The following is a 21,820-nucleotide window of genomic DNA, read 5'->3' on the forward strand; positions in this document are numbered from 1 at the left end:
TGCCGTTCCAGAAGGCTTGAGTCCTAGGGCTCTGTAAACTTAGTATAATCGGAGCTGGGACAGTGGCTCAGTGAGTGAAGTGCCTACCATGCCAGATGAGGACCTGAGTTCCATTCCTTCCCAGCACCCATGGGGGAAGAAACCTTACAGTTCCAATTCTGTGAAGACATCTCGGGAGACTGCTAGCTAACCAGCCTAACCTGATCGGCAAGCTCCAAGACCCAGTGAGAGACAGAGACACTGTCTCAAAAAACACATGGTGGACTACCTCTGGAGGACCATACCCAACACACACACCCCATCACACACACACACACACACACACACACACACACACACACACACACACACATGTACACACACATACATATATGCAAACACACACATACACTACATGTGCACACATACACACCACATACATACACCACACATGTACACACACACACATATACATACACCATACAAGTACATACACACACAACACATACACACACACACAAAAAAAAAAAAAACCAGTGAAACAAGCAGTGTAGGCCCCTCTCTCGGCTCTGACTGCCCTGTGATTTCTAGAGATTCCCTTTTCTCTCCTTTCTCCTGTTTCCCCTGGAGTCTGCCCACATCCAGGGAGATCCCTGAGAAGCCCAAAGCCAGACCCTGTTCTGTGTCGGATTTTGTTTTTGTTTCTTTATGCTGGTTTGTGCTCAGTGGGCCATGTGTCCAGTGTGCAGCCTGGCACACCATCCTTCCACAGCTTACCCCAGGCGTCCACCCAGCCCAGGGCTTAGCGTTGATTTTACAAAAGCTCTGAGCATTTTCTGCTTGCAAATGTGGACTCTAGCTCATAAAGATGAATTATTTGGGCTGGGAAGTGAAGTATTTAAAAAGTCGTTCCATATGGAGGGCATTTGGGGCCACAAGCCGGGTGTAAATAATATACTTTATGGTCCCCCAGCAGGGAGGTAGTTTCCTAATTACTGCCGGTTACCATTATCTCAGTGTAGCCCAAATGCCCAACACATGTAAGGCTCAGCATTCATAGACCGCCTTACTCTGCACTCCCAGAGTCCCCTTCATGCTCAGAGCTGGCAGGGCAGCCGTGGGGGTTCCCACTCTGTCTCTCCAACCACCGTGCTCTCTGACACACTCCCTGGCCCCTATAAGCATTCCAGTACCAAAGCAACTTGGTCTTAAACGGGAGTAAGGACCTGGGTTCCCCAGCCTCTGGTGTTTCTGCAATAGGTTTCTTCCACGCCATCTTTAATCCCAAACACCGAGTGTGCTCGTCACAATTCAGAAGGTGTTGGCATCTAATGAAATGAGTTTCTCTGCGTCTGCCTCCGAGATGAGGCATCCGGATAGTAAAAAATCTATTACTGAAAGCCTACCTAGGAATAATTGGGTCCATTACTCCCTGGCTTGTGGCTTTGTTTCTGCTGGAAAGTGGCTCTCTGGCAATTAATCAGAATTTACGGTTGCTAATACCAATTATAGACAGTGTGTATAGTCTCAGGATGCTGTACGCAGAGGAGCAGATAGCTATCACATCCCCCGAGACCTCATCAACTGCACTTTCGTCACTTTGCTGGGAATTAAAGTCATTTAACTCCACAATGTTAATTACTTAAAAAAGGGAAGGGGGGGGGGGAGACACCAACTGCATACTGCAGGTGTACATTAGACTATTCAGACCCATCCAAGGCGGGTTGCTTAGATGAGATCACAAGCCTCACTCCATCACACATCAGAGAAGCCCAGCAGGCTGGCGTCTAGGAGGGCAGCATTGACAGTTGCATATCCTTCAGAAAACGGTGGTCCCAGGGAAATCCAGAGTCTCGTAAGCCAGACTCTTACTGCCTTGACATCCTCCTTGTGAAGCTTATACTTCGCTCTGGGCAGTTAGGGATGCCCTTGTTTGCGATTCTGAAGTGGGCGTCGGTCTCAATGAGAAAAAGGAGCCTTTCAGCAAGAGACTGCACCAATGGCTGGGGCGGCAGAGTGGACTGTACATGGAGAATTCCTGCTTTGGAAGGGGATGTGTTTAGAGGGAGGGACTAGTGAGTGTGTCAAGGCTATGGCTTTGTTGTTGTAAGTAACCTACAAACTCTGGTTAGGGTGTGCAAAAGGGAATTCGCCAGGTCACCTAACAGACCAGCCCTGGGCTTCAGGACTCTAGGATGGCTACAGGCTCAGTCCAGGCTTCTGGGCTCAGTTTGTACCAGCTGCTCAGGGCTCTGCTCAGCTCTTTTCAATGACATCACCATAGTCCCCAGGTGCTAGTCACCATGGGAATATTTACACCCTGGGAATTGGCATACACTCTAACCAGGGCTCCAGTTGAAACACTGACCAGCACACTCCTGACTAGACCCTGCTCCCCACCCCTCTGTGTTGATCATTCTGCAGCAGGTTTCCCATCTCAGTGGCCATAGAGCCACACTGAGAAATGACTACTCCATTCAACACAGCGAAGAGAGGACCCTTCCTCCCCAACGGACCAACCCAAAGCCCCCAAATATGGATGGAGTCTGGTGGATTTTGGTTACTGGCTTGGGGTCCATTCTACAGCCACTCCTAACTAAAACACCCTGGTGCCTGAAGGATGTGATCTCTGACTGGACAGTTCCAGGATGTGTGTCCCGCCTTGACTCAGCAGAGTCAGCTCCATGGTAACCACACAACAGGAAGTCAGGAAAGAAACTCAGACTGGGAGAATATTAATGCTGGCATAGTATATGGTGGTTTCTAGGGAGGGGAGCCTCTGAGATGCCCCTGCAGAAGCTTTGGCCACATGCCTTGGCTCCTGCTGGGACCTCTGGTGATTGGTTTATATCTCATCTCTGCTTGATTTCCTATCTCCTGCTTGAATCTCCCTTTCTCTGCTTCCTGTCTTCCTGTTGTTTCTGGGGCTGGGATGCATGGTGGGCAGGGTTGCCCAAAGAGAGGAAAAGAAGGAGGAAGCCCACATTTCCCTTCCCACTCCTGAAGGTAGCAGATCCACTGCAGTGTGACTTGGCCTGCGGAGATGTGGTAGCCTGCCTGACAGAGGATTCCACCAAGGCCAGCTGGTAGAGCAGTGGGTTTATGGGTGCCAGAGGGATGTGGGTGACGCGGTTACTTACAGGAGAATAGGTGAGCAAGCTTTCTTTAGAAGCAGCAAGACTCACATTCATTTGTCCAGCCACTCAGTCTTTGATTTTATGTGTAACTAATAAACCACACCCTCCAATAACACCATCCTCATTACTGTGACTAATCAACACCATGATGGAGATCCTCACCCCTTCACCATTATCACTATCACAATCACCATTTGTACCACCATCACCAACCCCACTATCACCAACATCATCAACCCCACCATCACTAACATCATCAACCCCACCATCACTAACATCATCAACCCCACCATCACCATCATCATCATCACCATCATCATCATCACCAACCCTACCATCACCAACATCACCAACCCCACCATCACCATCATCATCATCACCAACCCTACCATCACCAACCTCACCATCACCATCATCACCACCATAATCACCACTATTATTACCATTACCACCATCATAATCACCTGTACCAGGCTTTCTCTTTCTTTCGGACCACCAACCAGCTCCCACATCACGACATGGAGACTTGTTATTAGTTTTGAATGCCTGGCCTACCTAAGGCTTGTTTCTGGCTTGTACTTTTAACTTAATCAACCTGTTTCTCTTTATCTACCTTGTGCCTCAGGGCTTCTACCTTTCCTTCTGTGTGTCTTACTTCCACTACTTCTTCTGTCTGACTGGCTGGTGGCTGCCTGGTTTCTTGCCCTGGACACGTTCCTCATTCTCTCCTCCTCCTTCTCTCATTCCTCTTTCTTGCCTAGATTTCTCCTCCTGTTTATTCTCTCTGGCAGCTCTGCCTATTCCTCTCCTGCCTAGCTATTGGCTGTTGAGCTTTTTTATCAGACCAATCAGGTGCCTTAGGCAGGCAAGGTGAAACAGATGCAACACATCTTTACACAATTAAACACGTCCTTACATCATTAAAGAAACGCAACATAAACAAATGGAACACTCCTTTATAGTTAAATAGTCTGTAGCATAAACAAATGTGACACATCTTTGCCTAATTAAATATAATATTCCACAACAATCAGAGTCTCCCAGAGCTTCCCCAATACAGCCCCTTGGTAACAGACACAAGGCTAGACCACGATTGGCTCCTCTCCAGTCTCCCCAGACTCCATGCCCCACATTCTGTGAGCACACAGACACCTCCTCCGAGCTCGGATCCCAGCAGCTTCACTGAGCACCCTTGCCCAGCCTCTCCTTGGCTGAGCTCCAGGTAAACGACTGGGAGCCTGGCCTGCCACTGGGCTTGTTCAACACCCACTTGGATAATCAGAATGAACACATTCATTTCCCTAATGGTGTTCTCATCTCCCCCCTTGCGAAGTTTTCAAATGGAAAGAGAAAGCACAAACAGGCTGCATCTGTCCTTGTTCAAGCAATTTGCAGCTGTCTGTGCTGACATCCACCCAGCTGGGCGCAGTCTCCGCTTCCTGCTCACGTGAAGCGCGCGCGCGGGGGGGGGGGGGGGGGGGATGGGGTACCATGTGATTCGTTTGTCTGTGCCTTAGAGACCATTATCCTGCTGGAGAGACGCCTATAAACAGACCCTCCTGGGAATCCTCCAGCCTCTTGTGTTTGTGAGAGTAAAGAAAAGGAGGCTCATGTCACCTTTTACCAAACCGAAGGCCAAAAGCAGAGGGCCTCTGCCGGCTTCCCCTGAGCCCTGATAGAAGAGGATGCTCCACCCTGGTGGTCAACAGGTGTTTGCTATAAAGGGTCAGAGGACAAACAGCCCTCCCACCACACCGCAGAAGCGGCAGTGGCCGTGAGAGAGTGAGGTGCTAGCCCAGTACCGCTTCATCTTCAAGGCTGGATTGGCCACTGGCACTCGCTGCCTCCTAATCCTCAGAGCTGGGCTGATCTCCTCACTGGAGCTCTTGAACACCATCTGTCACCTGCCTGGTGTTGTCTGTCCTCTCAGAGCCTGTAGTAAACCACAACCACTAATTACACCATCCTCTTTACCATGATCAACCAACACCATCATGAAAATCATCACCTCACCACCATCATTATCCCCGTTATCATCATCATCATCATCCTCATAACCATCCTCATCACCACCACCACCATTATCACAATCATCACCATCATCCACCCTTATAACCATCACCATCACCATCATCACCATCACCATCACCACCGTCATCACCATCATTACCATCATCACCCTGACCAGCGGTAAGATGTTACCTCATCTAGACGATGGATTCTGAGGTACTGAGGAGACAATGCCTTGCACCTATGAAATGGTGAGTGAGCCCTCTAGTCCACCCCACCCCAGGCCTTGGTCACAGCTCATCTGTGCTGGTTCTTCTGGCACTCACTTGAATATATCCAGAGGTGCTGATGTTTCTCAAGGATGGCCTCTCCATTCCCACTAGTTCCTCTCTCAGCCAGGCACCTCCTCAGGCTCAGCTGGTCCCTTCCCACTACCTCATGGAGGACGCATGCCTTTAATCCCAGCACTTGGGAGGCAGAGCCAGGCGGATCTCTGTGAGTTCGAGGCCAGCCTGGGCTACCAAGTGAGTTCAAAGCTACAGAGAAACCCTGTCTCGAAGAAAAAAAAAGACTGGGTGAGGCTGTGCTTGCCAGCCAGCACACTGAGAAATAATCAAAGAAATAGGTTGCATCTTAGTGGGTATGATGTTCATATAGGAGCCTGGGGACAGCTCAGGCTTCCCTGTGATGACATCTGATAGTCATGACTGATTTGATCAGATCAGAGGGAAAGAGCAGGCTGGTTTTAATCCAGGTCCTGGTTACTTGCTGCTTTTGGGCACATTTGCATATGCAAAACTAGAGCTGCTCTCAGAAAGAGTGGGCGTGGCTTGTTTCTGTTACTGACTCAGGATTGGCCGTCCTTGTTTCCATAGCACCCTATTATTTATCAGGCCTAAGCATATTGTGGGCCTCTCTTAGCTGGATTCTCTCTGGTTCCCTTTGACCTTTGACCTTTGACCTTGGTGTTTGAAGTGCCCCGTAGTGGGCCTACAGCTCTGGCTGCAGATCACAGACCCCTAGTCCTACTTACCCCAGACTCACAACCATCCTGACTCTTGGTGACCCCGATGCTGTTGCTTCCTTACCACTGGGGGAGCTGATGCTCAAAGTCTCCTCCACACAGACCCCAAGCACATGGTCAGTTTGGTTCTGAGCCCTGCCTCTGTTTACACATCTGTCTGGTTTCCCATGCTGTTAGCGATTCCTGTAACCACGGCATTACTTTTCCAGTGTGGGCTCCCCAAGTCAACCTGTGTCCCCAGGCCAATACACAGGTATTTGCTATCTATTGAGTGGCTCTGGGACACATTTACCTATGCAAAACAGGCCATGGTCTCTTAGAAAGGACAGGGTGGTAGTGGCTGTCTGCATCTGTCTGTGTCAGTCTGTCAGGTTGACAGCACACATCTGCCCTTTGTATTTTAGAAGGCAGGCTCACAAAGCCTTCTAGAGTGTTCCACATGGAAACCGTGGGTGTAGAAGCTAAGGCACCAACGGCTCTCACTTTGGCATTTCCCTAGTTTCTCCCCTGGAGTGATGGCTGAGTCACAAAGAGCCAATGAACACAATGCTTTCTGCCCCTTTATGGCACATGGATACCAAGGTATGAGGTGGTTCAGCAGGCAGACTCTGGTCCCATGAAGCCGGCTTGTGTTGGCTAGTGCTGGGTAACCTGGCAGGCCCATCCAACAGGGCCGTTTTCATTTGAGTGGTGTCAATTGAGACAAGATGTGAAATCCAACCTGTCTGTGCAGCCACAGGTCAAGTGCTTGGTGGTGGTACTTGGCCACCATATTGGACACCAGGCTCCACCTCGAGTTGTGCATTTTGTGTGGTACCTGGTTTCTCCCCTCCCATTTGACATTCCTTTCTGTTCCCTCCTGGACTTCTCCCTAACTGGCCAAGCCTTGCCTGTTCAGTTTCCATCTTTGCTGTCTTGGCATAGATCAGTTATAAAGAAGGGATGTGTTTGTGGGGACCCCAGTGTAATGTGTGTGCTCGGCTGAGCCTCATTCATTCCCTCCTGAGCCTTTGGGTCACATCCCAGTTGTGCCTTAGGAAGGATGTGCAGGACAAGGACACTGCCAGCTCCCATCTGTGTGTCATCTTTTTTCTACAAGGTAAAACCAGTCTGCCCTTTTAAAAAGATTAATTTAGTCACTGAACTCTGATGTTGGCTAATTAACATCCATGCCTTCTGCTCCCTAACTACAGAGCTTGCCTAGTTCTCCATATGGCTGCTTGCTGTTCAGACCCACAAAACCTTAACATTTTGAATGATAGCATCCTTGGTCATCCACGCTTTAGACCTTAGCATCTGAGAACCAGGAAATAAATACAAGGAGCAAGAGACGCTTGAGTCACAAATGAGAGCTAAACCCTTGAGTTGAACCCTGTGAACTAATGCTTGTGCAGATGCTGTGCCCCAGATGCAGCTGACTCCAGGTGATTCCATCTAAGGCAGCGAGTAATACAGAAACCCCATCCATCCTCAGATGCCCAGGCTCCATGTTACAGAGAAGTGGAACTCATAGGTGTCTGAAGGCTGACTCTAAATCTTGTCTGCATGGCTGGTTCTTGAATTTCAGTTTTGCAGACCACAAGGTCTCTGTTTTGGTCTCTGAACCTCATGCCATCAGAGCATGGGTGTATCTGCAAAGGATGCACATGGAGCAGCTGTGTTCCAATAGAACTCCATTGACAAATGCATGTCTTGGGCCAGGTTGGTCTTATTGGCTATCATCGCCTTCTCTGCTTTGGAGCATAAGGCTGAAAAGGCTCACCACACACTTAGGTTTGCTTAAGAAATACAGAGGCACCTCCCAGGCCTGTAATACATTCATCTCAGTTGTAGAGTATCTGTCTGGTCTGCAAATGTTTACAAACAAATAAAAACTACCAACACCACACATGCACACAAAATACCAGACTCTAGCCAGGCAATGGTGGTATATACCTTTAATCCCAGCACTCTGGAGGTAGAGGCAGGTGAATCTCTGAGAGTTTGAGGCCAGCCTGGTCTACAGAGTGAGATCCTGGACACCCAGGGCTGTTATACAGAGAAACCCTGTCTCAAAACACCAACCCCCCACACACCAACAAAACAAAACCCATCAGACTTTATAGTACAGAGTCAAACTGAAGGACAGTATCTCTCAGCTTAGGCCACTGCCTCCCCCAGAATAGCTGCTGATCCCCAGAGAGGGGACAAGACAGGTGTATTGAGAGCCTGAGGCGAAGGGAAAGCATGGGAGAATCCCAGGAAATCATGGGAGAATCTTACAGCAGACTGAGGGGGGAAAATGGGAGGCCCTCAGTGGCAATGCCTTGCCAAACCCTCACCAGACTCAGGCGCTCCCAAGTGCCAGGGGGAGCAGAACTGATGGGCTGCCTGGCCCAGCAGGCCCCAGCCGTGAGGAGGGTGTGATGAATCTGTTCATGGGAGAGGCACGCACAGCCCGGCCATCACCTTGAGATGCAGCAGGGAAGAGAGCGCACTGCTCAGCCGGTGTTTTTCTTCCCTGTGGAGTCAATAAATGGATAAATGGACCGTGAGTGGCCAAGTGGCTGTTATAATTTTAGACTCTATCAGAGGAGCATCACAAGAGTGTGCAGAGGGAGCATCCACGGCTTCATGTTCCATGCAGCGAGCTGCCTTCCTGGTGTTGTTTAGGGGGAGAACAGGGCAAGCAGCTTGGGTCGTCTGTCTGCAGGGATGTAGACACAGACACTTTCCATGGCCCTTTTGATTAAGTCTGAACTCTTGCCTTCTGCCCAAAGGACCCCTTAAGTCTCTGTTTACACAGAATGAGGGAGGGGCTCTGTCAGTAGAACGCCTGGCCTTACCCAAGGCTAGAGAGTGAGGGGAATGGTAACTACTGGGTCACCAGCGGCCTCTGCTCCTAAGCCTGTACGTTCTACACAGGGCCAGTGTCTCTCCAGTGTCACCCAAAGGAAACAACTCACCAGGGGAGGTGACATCAGCAAAGCTGACCTGACGGGAAGGACAAGGCCTCGGCATGACTTTCTTAAAAAAGAAAAACTTTGAAAATCAATCACACCATTTTGTGTGTGTATGATCGTGCCGTGGCATAGACGTGCAGGTCAGAGGACAACTTGGGGGACCTGGTGGCTCTTTCCTTTTACCATGGGGGTCCCCGGAATTGAACTCCTGTCTTTGTCAGAACTGGGGACCAAAAGCTTTCCCTGCTGAGCCATCTCATCAGCCCTGTGGGTCCCTTTTGATTATCGTTTAGGTGTCGTTAGCATGCAAAGTCCAGCTTCGCTGCGGCTTACTCATGTGTGTGTACCATTGTTCTTATTTCCCCTCATTCTCTCTTGTTACCTCCCAATACTTCTCTTCCTGCCCACAAATGGTTTCTTTTCTTCTTCATGTCTTATCACATGCATGCTCACACACACACACACACACACACACACACACACACACATGTGCACACACACCTTATATACATGTCACACGTGACAGAAAAGACATGATATTTCTTTCTGTGTCTGGCTTTATTTATCTGGAAATCTCCAGTTCCACCCAGACTCCTGCAAAAGACACTGCTTCACTCTCGTTGGTAGACCAAAGCTCCAGTGTGTGTAAGCTTTGTCTGTGTCTACCTTTCGGCCGCTCTGGGTAGTGCAATAGTGAATGTGAAATTAAAGGTGGCTCCATAGATAATGTCTTAGTCCCTGCAGGGTGCGTTCCAGGGGCACAGCTTGGGTGCCTGGCCACTCTACACTTTGAGCTTTCGAGAACTGTCATGGTTTCCATAGATCTTGGTGTGCGTGTGTGTGTGTGTGTGTGTGTGTGTGTGTGTGTGTGTGTGTGTGTTTACTTTGTCTTTTTTGTTTTGTTAGACTGAGTCTCACTGGATAGCCCAGGCTAGTCTGGAACTTATAACCCCTCTGCCTCCAGCTCCCAAATGCTAAAGATCACAGCGAGGTTATCACCATGCCCAGCCCGAGGTTCTGCATTTATAGCCAGGCAATAGGGACACAGGTGGTCCGGGGACCTGAGTTGGAGTTGCTGGTGCCAACCACAAGTTCCTCTACTCCAGAGCCTCCTTGTCATGGAAGAGGCTTCCCATCCTGAACGGGGGGGGGGGGGGGGTTGTCACATGGTGGGGTGTTGTGTCAGGATTCAGTGTAACATCTGGGCTCTGATAGGCCCTGTGTTCCAGCTCAGTGTCCTTCAATTCAGAAAATAAGAATTTCTCCTGAACCCCTCTGGAGACTTCCTGGTACCCTCAAATCCGAGAATGAGCAGGAGTATGAAAGTGGCAAGAATCAAGTGACCAGAGTCCCTTTGCAACGCTGTGACTTTGCGTCTGTGCTGTCTGACACTCTAAAGCATGTCTCGCCCCAGCAGATGGGAAACCGTTGTGCCAGGCCCCATTGTCTTACTGTCATTACCGTGCCTGGCTGCGTGCTGTTCACTAGCATCCTTCGCCGTTAACGTTGCACGCACCGTTGTCTCCAATAGTAGCTCCCACCTCCACCCCGTTTCTCAGCTAGACAGCATTGACTGTTCCGAGTCCAGGGAAGCTGGGGTCTGGCATCGATTGCCAATGCCAGCAGCAACTCTCTGTATCCTCCCGGATCGATCTCCCAGGAGAGCAGATGTAACGATACAAGACTATTGATGAGGACTGGCCAGCCTAGGAGGGAGCTTTTCTTCCTGCTCTCTCGAGCACTTGGGAGATTTTCTTCAGCCTTTTGGAGTAGGTAGCTTTGGCTTGGTTGTTAGGGGAAGAAGGAAGCCTGTCATTTTGACTTTCTGAGAAGTGCACCACGCCATTTCTTTTGGGTGCAAACCTTGAAGACTGCCCTTACCTAGACCCACATGGCAGGGACAGTCACTTCACATGGTCTTCAGTCCGATCAAGAGAATAGTAAATGAGTGAAAGGAAGATGTGGCTGTTGTCGGTCTAGCCCAGTTGTTTCAGCGTTAACTGTTCACTGGTTAGCCTTGCCTGTCAACTTGACACCACCTAGAGTCTCCTGGGAAGAGCCTCAATGAGGGACATTTCACTGGGATGGTGCGGGTATGTCTGCGGGGGTGGGGGGGGATTGTCTCCTCAAGCGATGTGGGAGGACCCAGCCCACTGTGGGTGGCACCACTCCCTACGCAGAGGGACCTGACCTGTGTAAGAGAGGAGCAAAGGAGCTTAGCATCAACACGTGAGCCTGCAAACACTCATCTCTCTTCTCTTCACTCTGGATGTGGCATGGCCAGGTGTTTGTAGTTCCTGCCTTGACTTCCCCATGCAGATAGGGTATAATCTAGAACTGTAAGTGTGCATGAACACCTTTTCCCCATAAGCTGTTCCCCCCCCCCCCCCCACCGCCGCCAAAGCGTGTTTCATTACAACCCACATAAAAGCAGAATGCTTTCTTTTATGTGGGAGTGCTCTCCAATGCCATCTGAGAGCCTGGCCGAGGCAGAGGTGAAGCCAGTGACGCGGTCTCTTGATCTTGCCCACTGTTCTGTCCTGCACACATCTGTGGTTTCACATGATCAGCAGCACAGGTGTGCTGACATCAGTCACACGAGTGCACTGCACGGGGAGCACATCAAACCGCCACATCTCAGCGGCTCCCAGTCCCCAGTTTCTAGAACTCTTGCACTATTACATCTTCCGGTGCCACCCTCACATGTGTTACATATGGGGCTCAAATGTCACAATGGAACATGTCCCATCCCATCCCGTCCCCCCCACCATGACCTCATTTGTATAAATTGCTTCTGAAGGTTCCCGAACGTCACTGTGCACAAAGGGAAGGCAGACTCAACAGTGTGTGGGAAGCAGACAGATGTGTGTCAGTTTCCAGGTCTCATCAGCTGGGGGTGGGGGGGCTGTCTGTGGCAACATTCTCTGCCTCCTGTGCTCACAGGCTGTGTCTGCAACCCACTGTCAAGTCTCTTTGTCATCAAGGACCATCTTGCACTTTTGACTCTCTTGCCTTCACCTCCTGAGCACTGGAGGTCCAGACGCGCATTGCCACACACAGTTAATGTAGTGCAGGGGACTGAACCCGGGTTGCATGCACCACCACCAACTAAGCCCCAGCCTCAGTCCTGACAAAGCTCTCTAGAGGGGAAGCTCAGTGGCCGTTGGTCCTCTCTTTCTGCAAATGTGTGAGCCTGTGGGAGGAGAGGAACTACGCACTGCACCGCACTGCACCGCACTGCACCGATGACACTGACTGGATTTGAAGAAAGACACGCCCAGAGGAGGCTGGAGAGAATCCCTAGCTGAAACAGTGGTCTCTGACGTGGGAAGCGCCATGCCGGTGTATGTGCTAAAGATAATCTTTGCATTTGAGACTTAATTATATTGATATAATTATTCTCTTGTCAGGAAGATTGGGTGGTTCGGATGTCATATTTGCATTTGAGCAGAAAAATTGAAATAGCTTTTTTCTTTCATCGGGAAGCGATGGCGTGGGTGGGTGACTGGGAAATCTAGAGCCAGGAGGTTGGAGTTCACTCCAGGTCAGGAAGCGTGAACACAGCTTTGAAATGTTCCTACTGTGTGTGGGCACTGGGAAGGCTGGTCCAGCACTGCCTTGCCACTCCTTTCGGTGGGCGCTGAAGCAGAGGACATAGGAAGGGGGGTGAGATTGGAGACTGGAAGGCTGTAAAGGGCTTTAAGGAAGTGGTTTTTTTTGTTTGTTTGTTTTTAATTTTCAGATCTTCCTCAAAGACCCCAGGCTGTGTCCCACAGCAACATCACACACCCTGATTCCAATCCTTCCCCATCTACCCAAAGGCCTAAAACACCCTCATCCATATCCTACTCTCTCTGAAGCTCTTCTTTTTTTTAAGTCAGGGTCTCACTTCTAGCCCTGGCTGCCCTGAATTCACTATGAGATCAGGCTAGCTTCAGACTCAGAGAACTCCACCAGCCCTCTGCCTCCCGAGTGCTGGGATTAAAGCCATGCACCACTATACCGAGTTCCCTGTGAGGGTCTCAAGAACGTGCCTCCCATTGCTCCCCATCCATCAGAGGAGACTGGAGACCCCAGAAATCAAGTACAGTGATGCCTCTTCACCTTCAGAGTTTGGGGTATCTCCTTGCTTAAGGAGCCAGAGTCTGTGCCAAGAAGAAATGGTAGAGTACTTGCCTGGCAGGCAGGGGCCCATGGTTCTAGCCCTGTCACTATTAAAACAATGCAGGGGGAGGAAGGGGTAGACTTAGAGAGAGAGCAAAGACCTGGGGTCCATGGCCTGTTCTCACCCTCCATGTTGTGCACAGATGGGCGTAGCATGCTGCAGTGGCAGGAGTGAGGTGGTAGGGGGCTTTGCTGAGCCCGGAGCATAGCAGAGCGTTGGCTTTCAGCACTTAAGGTCTTTATCACCAGTTGCCTGACTGTTAACTTTCCATAAAGCTCTAAAGGCCTTCGGGCAAACAGCTGGGGGCGGTTTTTTAAACAATCAGTTTGAAGTAGAAGAAGAGGGAAGCTTGTTGGCGGCCACCTGGAGCTCCCAGCCCTCTATTTCACTGAAGACAATGAGGCAGGGGAAGAGAGGGAGGGTATGTCTAAAGTCAGTATACTGTCTGTATAGTGAACTCTGGGTTGCCTTTAAGAGAACCCAAATATGGCTCAAGTAGACATCTACCCACGTTCATGCTTACATGCACACATGGCATGGAAATACAGCACACTTATTAAGACCAAGTGTCCCCAAGTGACAGACTCCAGGGTAATTTTAAAGTGTCTTTTTTTCTACTTTATTTTTATTTGTATGTGTGTGTATTCTTGCACGTATACATTTGTGTTCATGTGCACATGCGTGTGTGCACACAAATACTTGTGGAGGTCAGACACGGACCTCTTCCCCTGTTGAAGCCCCTCTTTGCTGGACTGAGCTCCCAGGGACCCTCCTGTCTCTGCCTTCCCAGTGCTGGGATTACAGACCAGGCCTTTTACAGGAGAGCTGGGGATTTGATCCTCATGTTCATGTGGCAGGTACTTTACAGACTGAACCGTTGCTCAATCCCTTTGCTTTCTCTACTTTCTACAGTTCCCCAGTGAGTTCTATTTGAAGCAACAGGACACAGAAAGAACCTATGCTTCCAAGTTCGCTGGGGCCATAGCGCAGCATCCCACACGAGGGCTTGAAACAGCACACAGGTGCCAACTCCCAGTGAAATAACACATGGGGGCTGACTCACAGTCTCAGAGGTCAGGAACTGAAAAGCCAAGGTGTTACAGGCCCCTCTGGAAGTGGTACCTGCTTCTGCATGGTTCACTGGGAATAATTTGGATACTGTTGCTCTGACACAATCTTGCATGTGGCCCAGGCTGGTTTCAAAGTATCAATCATCTTGTCTCAGCTTCCCAGTATGGGTATGACAGGTGTGATACCTTGCCAGGCACCGGTGATTTGGTGTCCTCTGGCTTATAGATATTGTCCCTCCAAGGATCAGCTTCTGCACAGTGCATTCTCTGTCCCCTCTGTGCATCTCTGGGCCTGCATTTGCCACCTTAGGATGACACCAGGCTTGTCGGTCTTGTTGGACAGGGAACTGGATTATGAGTTTGTTTCAGCATGGTGGCCCCTGTTAAAGGCCAGATGTCCACACCCAGCTGTTCCCTGAGGTATTAGGAATGGGGACTTCCAGAGACTTAGTTCAGCCATTAGACAGTTGTGTTTGGCTCGTGGTCACAATGGACACAAAATTTCCTTTATAAGTGGGCTTTCTGACTGATGATCTGGTGTCCCTCTGGTGGCTAGCCTCCAACAGGCTCCTAGGAACCTGTGTGGCTCCCCTTGCTGGCCTGAGTGCACCCAGAGAAGTGATGGGCCCATCCCAGGCTGGGTTGTAGAGGATTCTAGGCTTCTGCTTTACTCTCCCTGGGCTGTTTACATCAGGGAGGGTTTCCTCTTGACACAGATTGCTCCAAGCATCTTGCTGAGCACTGAACTCCTGTCACCAGAGAGCAACCGAGACCCTCAGCCCAAACATACATCAATGAGTATCCTTGAAAAGAGGTCCCCTAGGTTCAGACACACCTGACATCAGACAGGCCCTACCCTGGCTGACATCACGATCGTAACACCAGAAGGGACCCCTTGAGATGCCTGCTGCTGCTGCTGCACATGGTGACGTTAAACAGTGGAGCCCGAGTCTTGTATAGGTATAGAGGCCAGAAGCCCCAATCCAGCGCAAAGGGATTAAAATCAGGGCCTCAGTTGCTGGGCTCAGGGGTGATTCCTTCACCTTCTCTCCTGGTTTGCAGAGACGCCCACTTTTCTTAACATTAGTCTGTATCATTCCAACTTCGGCCTCCGTCTCGGAGGCCACAACTATCCCGCATGGGCTCCCTTGCCTGCTTCCTCCAAGGACCCTCCTGATGACATTTAGGGCCCATGTGGATAATTTCCCCACTGCTAGATCCCTGTCAGGTATGCCAGGTCTTTTTCTTGGCATAAGGCAACACCCAGGGGGACTGTTACTGGCCCTACAAAGACATTGAGCCAGAACCAACCAGCTACGCCAAGCCTGAACCCTTCACACTACAAAGACCACATGAGATAATAAATATTTACTGCTCCCAAACATTGGGTTGCTGAAGTAATTTGTTACACAGCAATAAATAACTGATACACAATACAGATTTGTAATTTTTCACTGGGTTGCCTAGCACCGGAAGGCCGTAATTTTGGAGATCTTGCAACCTTTTCCTCAAAATTTACAGACAAAAGATCTGGGCAGATGGTATGGTGGGTATTTATAAGCTGGAAACATGGCTTGCATTTTAAATAACAAAGCCAGGGTGCTTCTGGTTGTGGACCACTTGGCTGTCCTGTTGCCATCAGATCCATCCCCACCTCCATCCCACCTCCATCCCCACCTCCATCCCCACCTCCCTCCATCCCACCTCCATCCCACCTCCATCCCACCTCCATCCCCACCTCCATCCCACCTCCATCCCACCTCCATCCCCATCTCCTTCCATCCCCACCTCCATCCCCACCTCCCTCCATCCCTCCCTCCATCCCACCTCCATCCCACCTCCATACCCACCTCCCTCCATTCCCACCTCCCTCCATTCCCACCTCCCTCCATTCCCACCTCCCTCCATTCCCACCTCCATCCCACCTCCATCACCACCTCCCTCCATCCCCACCTCCATTCCACCTTTCTCAGCTCAGTGGTTGCCTAACACAGCTGGGGCAGTGGAGAAGGAGGCTCTGCCTTGGGCACTCTTGGAAGCTGTCACATGTCTTAATTCCATATCTCCTTAGAGGTCATCTTGCTCTCTAAGCCAGGGGACGCTGTTGAGACCTCACCTCTACTGGAAGGTCCCATGCTTGGGCTTTTTCCTCATCCCTGGCTCAGCCTCGCCTTCCTGCTGCTTCATCCTCTGACTTCAAGATCCATTCTCCTCTCTTAGCTCTAGCCTGTATCACCCCAACCTTGATGTCCCCCAATATGGTAACAATTGTCCCCTATGGACTCTCTTGCCTGCTTTCCCCAAGAATCCTGCAGAGTCAGTTTGACTAATGACCCCACCTGGGTATCCTTGCCACATCTGCAAAGGGCTTTGACCATGTAAAGTAGCATCTGGATTAAGCCGGCCTCTTCTGGCTTCAACTTTCCCACCACGAGGGAAACCGATTCCCCCATGCAATTCACTGATTCAGTTCCCTGTATTAGATTCCTGGGACTGAATGACACCCGGCCATTTCTATTTCCCTGATTCATCAGACTCCCTCAGTGTGAGCAATCTAATCCTTTCACCTTCAGCCAAAAGGCAATGTATTTTTCGGCTCATTTCTGGAAAATGAGGTTGTCCTGCCTGTATGGTATCTGTGGCCTTTGTGTTCTCTCGTCCTCACCAGAAAGAACTGCTGTTCAGAGGGGTAAGGTGGGAATCACTTGATATTCCCTCTTTTTTTTTTTCTCCCTTGCAAGAAGAAGCTTTAGTCAAATAGCACGAACTGCCATTGTCACCAGGAAGCAGAGGTGAAAGACAGAAATCCACTGCCATAGTCCCCACAGAGAGGCAGGTTTCCTGTGGTCCCGAGCCAAGGCTGTTGCTTGTAGGCTGGCTCTAACCCCACCCACCACAGTTGCCCTTCCTGATGGTGAGACTAACCGGGAGCTGAGGCCAGCGCTCTCCAGCACCTGAGGACAGCTGGCACGGAACGCCACTAGCTCAGGGAAAGATCCAGGTTCAAAACTCAAAGCACAGTTCGTACGAGTGTGTGGTGGTTTTCATTGCCATGGAGCCAAAGGACTGTGTGTTGAATGTCCTTAATGAGGGACTTCTTGAGTCTGTGTGTGTGAGTTCATGTGTGTGCACATGTGTGGAAAGTCAGAGGACAACTTAGGGTGTTGGTCCTGGCCTTCAACTTTGTTTTGAGACATACTCCAGGCTAGCTGGCTTGCAGACTTTGTGGCCTTCTCCTGTTCCCCCTTCTTCCCCTAGGGGTATAAGGATTACCAGTGTTTATAATCCTGCACCAGGTTCTTGTGTGGGTTCTGGGGATTGAGCACAGGACATCAGGCTTGGTGCTGCAAGTGCCTTACAGACCAAGCCATCCCTAACTCTCGTCAATCAGACTTCCCGTGCCTGTGACAAACAGCTAGGGGAAAAAGAGAGATTATTTATTGTTATTCATGCTTTCTATCTTATTTATTCTCTTTAAAAGCTGCTGAAAAGCTCATCAATTTTATATAGGAAACTGAAACTTGTCATAAATTGCTTACAACACAAAAGTCCTCAGTTTTTTTCACCTCACCATTGTTAACATTATTTTTTAAAGTAAAGATGGACTTAATCACACACAGATTTTTGTTAAATAGAAACATTCCATCCTGGTCCACCCCACTCCACCCCGATCCACCCTAGTCTGTTTCTCTGTTGCTGTGATAAATGCTGTGACCAAAGCAGCCTGGGGAGGAGACGGTTCCTTTGTTTTACACATCCCAAGCACAGTCCATCACTGAAGGAAGTAAGGACCAAAACTCAAGGCATGGATTGATGGGGAGGCCATGGAAAAAATATAGCTTTCTGGCTTGCTCTGTATGGCTGGCCCAACCTGCTTTTTTATACAACTCACAACCACCTGCTTAGGGCTGACACTGCTCATATTGGGCTGTGCCTTCCTACATCACTCACAGTCAAGAAAATGCGCCCACAGACTTGCCTCTGAGTTAGTCAGATGGAGGCAATTCTTCAGTTGAGGTTCCCCCTCCTCAGGTAATGCTGGTTTGTGTCAAGTTGACCCAAACAAACCAGTACAATTGACCACTTCTCAACTTGACACACAAACACATTGCCATTAAACCATAATCTTTTCTTTCTTATTTAAAAGCTCCTCAGCCTTTAAAACCCCAACACTTTTAAAGTCCGAGATCTTTCTTAGAATTCCAGGTCTCTTCATTGTAGGCTCCTATAAAATAAAAAAAAAATTAAAATTAAAAACAACTTACATACTTCCTTATTCTAAGAGGGGGGAAACCAGGGCATAGCCATGAGCAGAGCAAAGCAAAACCAAACTTCAACAGCATAAATAACTCGGTGTAAAACATTTTGGACTCACTCATGATCTTCTGTGCTCTACAGGGCTTTGGTAACCCCCACCTCTCCAGCCATGCCATTTACAGCACACACACAGCTTATTTCATGGGTTCAGGTCAGCTCCACTTTATACCTGCCTCTGTCTTGGATGGTTGTGCCATCTGTGCATCTGGCATCTCAAATATGCTGGAGTCTCCATTCCATCTGAGACCGCACCTCCATCAATGACCTCTCTTGGCCTCTTCAAGGACTCTGTCCCTGTCACAAAGTGCCAAGCCTCCACTTCTCTCCATGACCCCTTCAGCCTTGAATCTTCCATGTTTCCAAAATCATTACCCCACACGCAAGATTCCTACATATTATTGAGTTCAGCTGCCAGCTGAAGATACAGCTTTGGTCTCCCTGGACCACAGCTCTGGGTACTGACTCAGAGGAAGCTCTCTGCTGTTTATAGCATGTGTAGCCTTGGATTTAAATATGTTTTCATTGCTGTTAGACCCTGTAGAGTGTCCAAGATGAGCCCTGTGATGGGCAGAGTGTCATGGTGGTAAGAGTTCATGACAGACCAAGGTTTCTTACCTTGTGGCAACCAGGGATCAGGAAGAGAGACAGGAAACAGACGGGGCAAAAGATTGTGCTTGGGGACACATGTCAGCAACCAACTTTCTCCAGCGAGCCCATCTCCTAAAGTTTCTAGTGCTTCTCAGACCACTGCCACCAGCCAAAGATCAAGCCCTCCGCACAGGAGTGACGCTTCACACTGAAAACCTAACAGGCACCATATGTCTCGCTGTGTTCTTTGAGGACCCAGGGGCACTTCTGGGCAGATTGCCATCACTTAAGGCGTGCTAAGGTCTGGCATCATGGTTGTCACTGACAGGCAAAGCACAGGCCAGTCTGGGGCCAAGGCACTTAGCTCAAGTTTGTGCAGTGACCCATCAGGCATGCCTGCCCCCAGTGTGGAGGAACAGTTAGATGTTTACTGGCCCTGTAAACATGTCTTGGTGTGCATCTCTCTGACACTTTCTTCTTCTTGGTGAGACAGTATTTCTCTGTGTAGTCCTGGCTGTCCTGGAGATTCTATGTAGACCAGGCTAGCCTAGAATTTACAGAGATCTACCTGCCTGTCTCTCGAGTGCTAGGATCAAAGGCACGTACCACCACACCTGGCTCCCTGCCTCTTTCTATTTGTGTGTCTTTGGGATCTGCTAAGGTTTGAATCTGATTGTTCCCAACAAAGAACAACTGACATTTTGTCTTTGAAGTATCCAAATAACAGTGCTGAAAGGTGGTGAGACCTTTGGGAGGTGCTCTGGTCTATGTGGGGGGTGTTAAGGTTTTACACACCCACAACCCACATACACCTGGGTTCCTTCTCTCAGATGACCAAAATGGTTGCCTCCAGAGTACCTGCCAAGAAGGGACCCTGGTACCACCTTGTCCCCATTGACAATGTCTCCTTTCTATTTTTCTATTTTCTGTGAGGTGCATGTGGCCTCTGGCAGAAGCCAAGCGTATGCTAGTGCCATGCCCTTGGACTTGCAGAACCACGAGCCAAAATAAACGTCTTCTCTCTATAAATGATCCAGTCTCGGGTGTTCTATTCTAGCAACAGAAAGTGAACTAAAATGAGGTCTTTGATGAGTCTCTCTGTGTCTATTATTGCACCATAAAAAATAGAATGCCCAGAGAGGATCCGCTCATTCAGTGGAGATTTACTGAGCACCTACGGTGTGCCAGCTACCACGGAGCTAACACCGTCACAGAACCTGACCCAGCTGTACTGCTGACACCTGGAACATGGCAGGCAGATACATGCTTAGGGTGGAGAGAGTCCGCGCTACTATGTGATGGTCAATGACAGAGGACAGGGCCTGATGCACACGTGGATGCACACACCTCATGTTTACCAAAAGAAAGACAACACTGGGCAGCATGTGCTCCTGGCCCAGCATCACTTGAAGGAATCGGGAGCCCTTCAGACTTCCAGACCGCTGCTCTCCCAGGGGCACTCCAAGCATAGTTGCTACATGGGAAGCAGTTCAGACGATAATTAATGTTGGCAATTAAGATCATCTCTGCTCACGGCATCCAATTAGAGCTAATACCAATGCTGCTGTTTGCTGCCTGTCTCTTTACCCAGAGCACTCTGCTCTCCAGAGACCTTCTCCTGCCTGAGATGCCAGGGAGCTTCCCCCTCAGGCTCCTTGCCCCTGAGGCAACCTCTCAAGGTTCAGTTAACCTGCACCAGAGTTTGCCTGAAAGAACAGACCTCACAACACCCTGGAAATTCATCCCTCTTGCTGTTTTCTGACACAATGACAGACAGAAGCCTCCTGCTCAGTAGGATGTGGGCGTTCCCGTGCACAGGTTGATACACAGGTAGCTATTGCCAGTGGCTTGTTTAGTCAATATAACAACACATCTGTAAACATCTGTGTCATCAGCATTTGGCAAATCTTTCTGACTTCAACTCTGTAGCCCAGGCTGGCCTTAAGCTTTTCATCCTCCTGCCTCAGCCTCTCCAGTACCTGGGATTATAGCCCTCCACTCTTACACCCAGAGCCTATTCCAATATAAAATCCATATGGCTTTGAACGTCACACAGACAAGAGGATCTCAAAACCGCCCTGGAACATGCTGAAAACACAGTGTGTTTTCATATTCATCGCACGTGCTTGAGACATACCTGAGCACACAATGGCTCCTGCCGAGTTAGTTCATAAAGGAACGTGTTGATCTATGGCTCTTACTCTGACTGGTGTTCTGCTGAATGGTTGAAATATCTTATCTTGCTTAATAGTAATGAGATTCCTTAGATCCAAGCACCGTGGAAATGGAATATAATTAGAGAATGTTACGGTAAATTGCTGGCTGTGGCTATTCTCCCCGGCAGAAGCAATCAAAACATGCTTGTGCTTTCTTTTTATGCTTTTCCAGGTTCTCTACAGAGACTATAGATAAGGTGTCTTATGAGAAACTTGGAAAACGGGCTTCATTTCTCTGGCCCACTGCAATTGAACCCCCTCTACCTGCTCAAGAGAGAGAAAGAGCCAGCTATCAGCAGGAAGAAGGGCCAGGGAGCACGCACTCGCTGTTCCACGAGGTCGTTCCCTTAACCATCCTGAAAACTCTCCGTT

The 21,820-nt window shown here is 49.5% G+C and overlaps 1 protein-coding gene across 1 annotated transcript in view; it reads left to right on the forward strand.

Moving 5' to 3' along the window:
- Myo18b (myosin XVIIIB) overlaps window positions 1–10,596 on the forward strand; it is a 167,641-nt gene extending 157,045 nt beyond the window's left edge. Inside the window, exons 43-44 of the mRNA XM_036171676.1 lie at window positions 3,271–3,582; window positions 10,322–10,596. Coding sequence (XP_036027569.1) covers window positions 3,271–3,582; window positions 10,322–10,596 — 587 coding nt within the window. The remainder of the gene's footprint in view (window positions 1–3,270; window positions 3,583–10,321) is intronic.
- The last annotated feature ends 11,224 nt before the right edge of the window (window positions 10,597–21,820 follow it).

Source organism: Onychomys torridus, chromosome 22 (assembly GCF_903995425.1).
Source record: "Onychomys torridus chromosome 22, mOncTor1.1, whole genome shotgun sequence".
In the NCBI taxonomy this organism is placed as follows: Eukaryota; Metazoa; Chordata; class Mammalia; order Rodentia; family Cricetidae; genus Onychomys; species Onychomys torridus.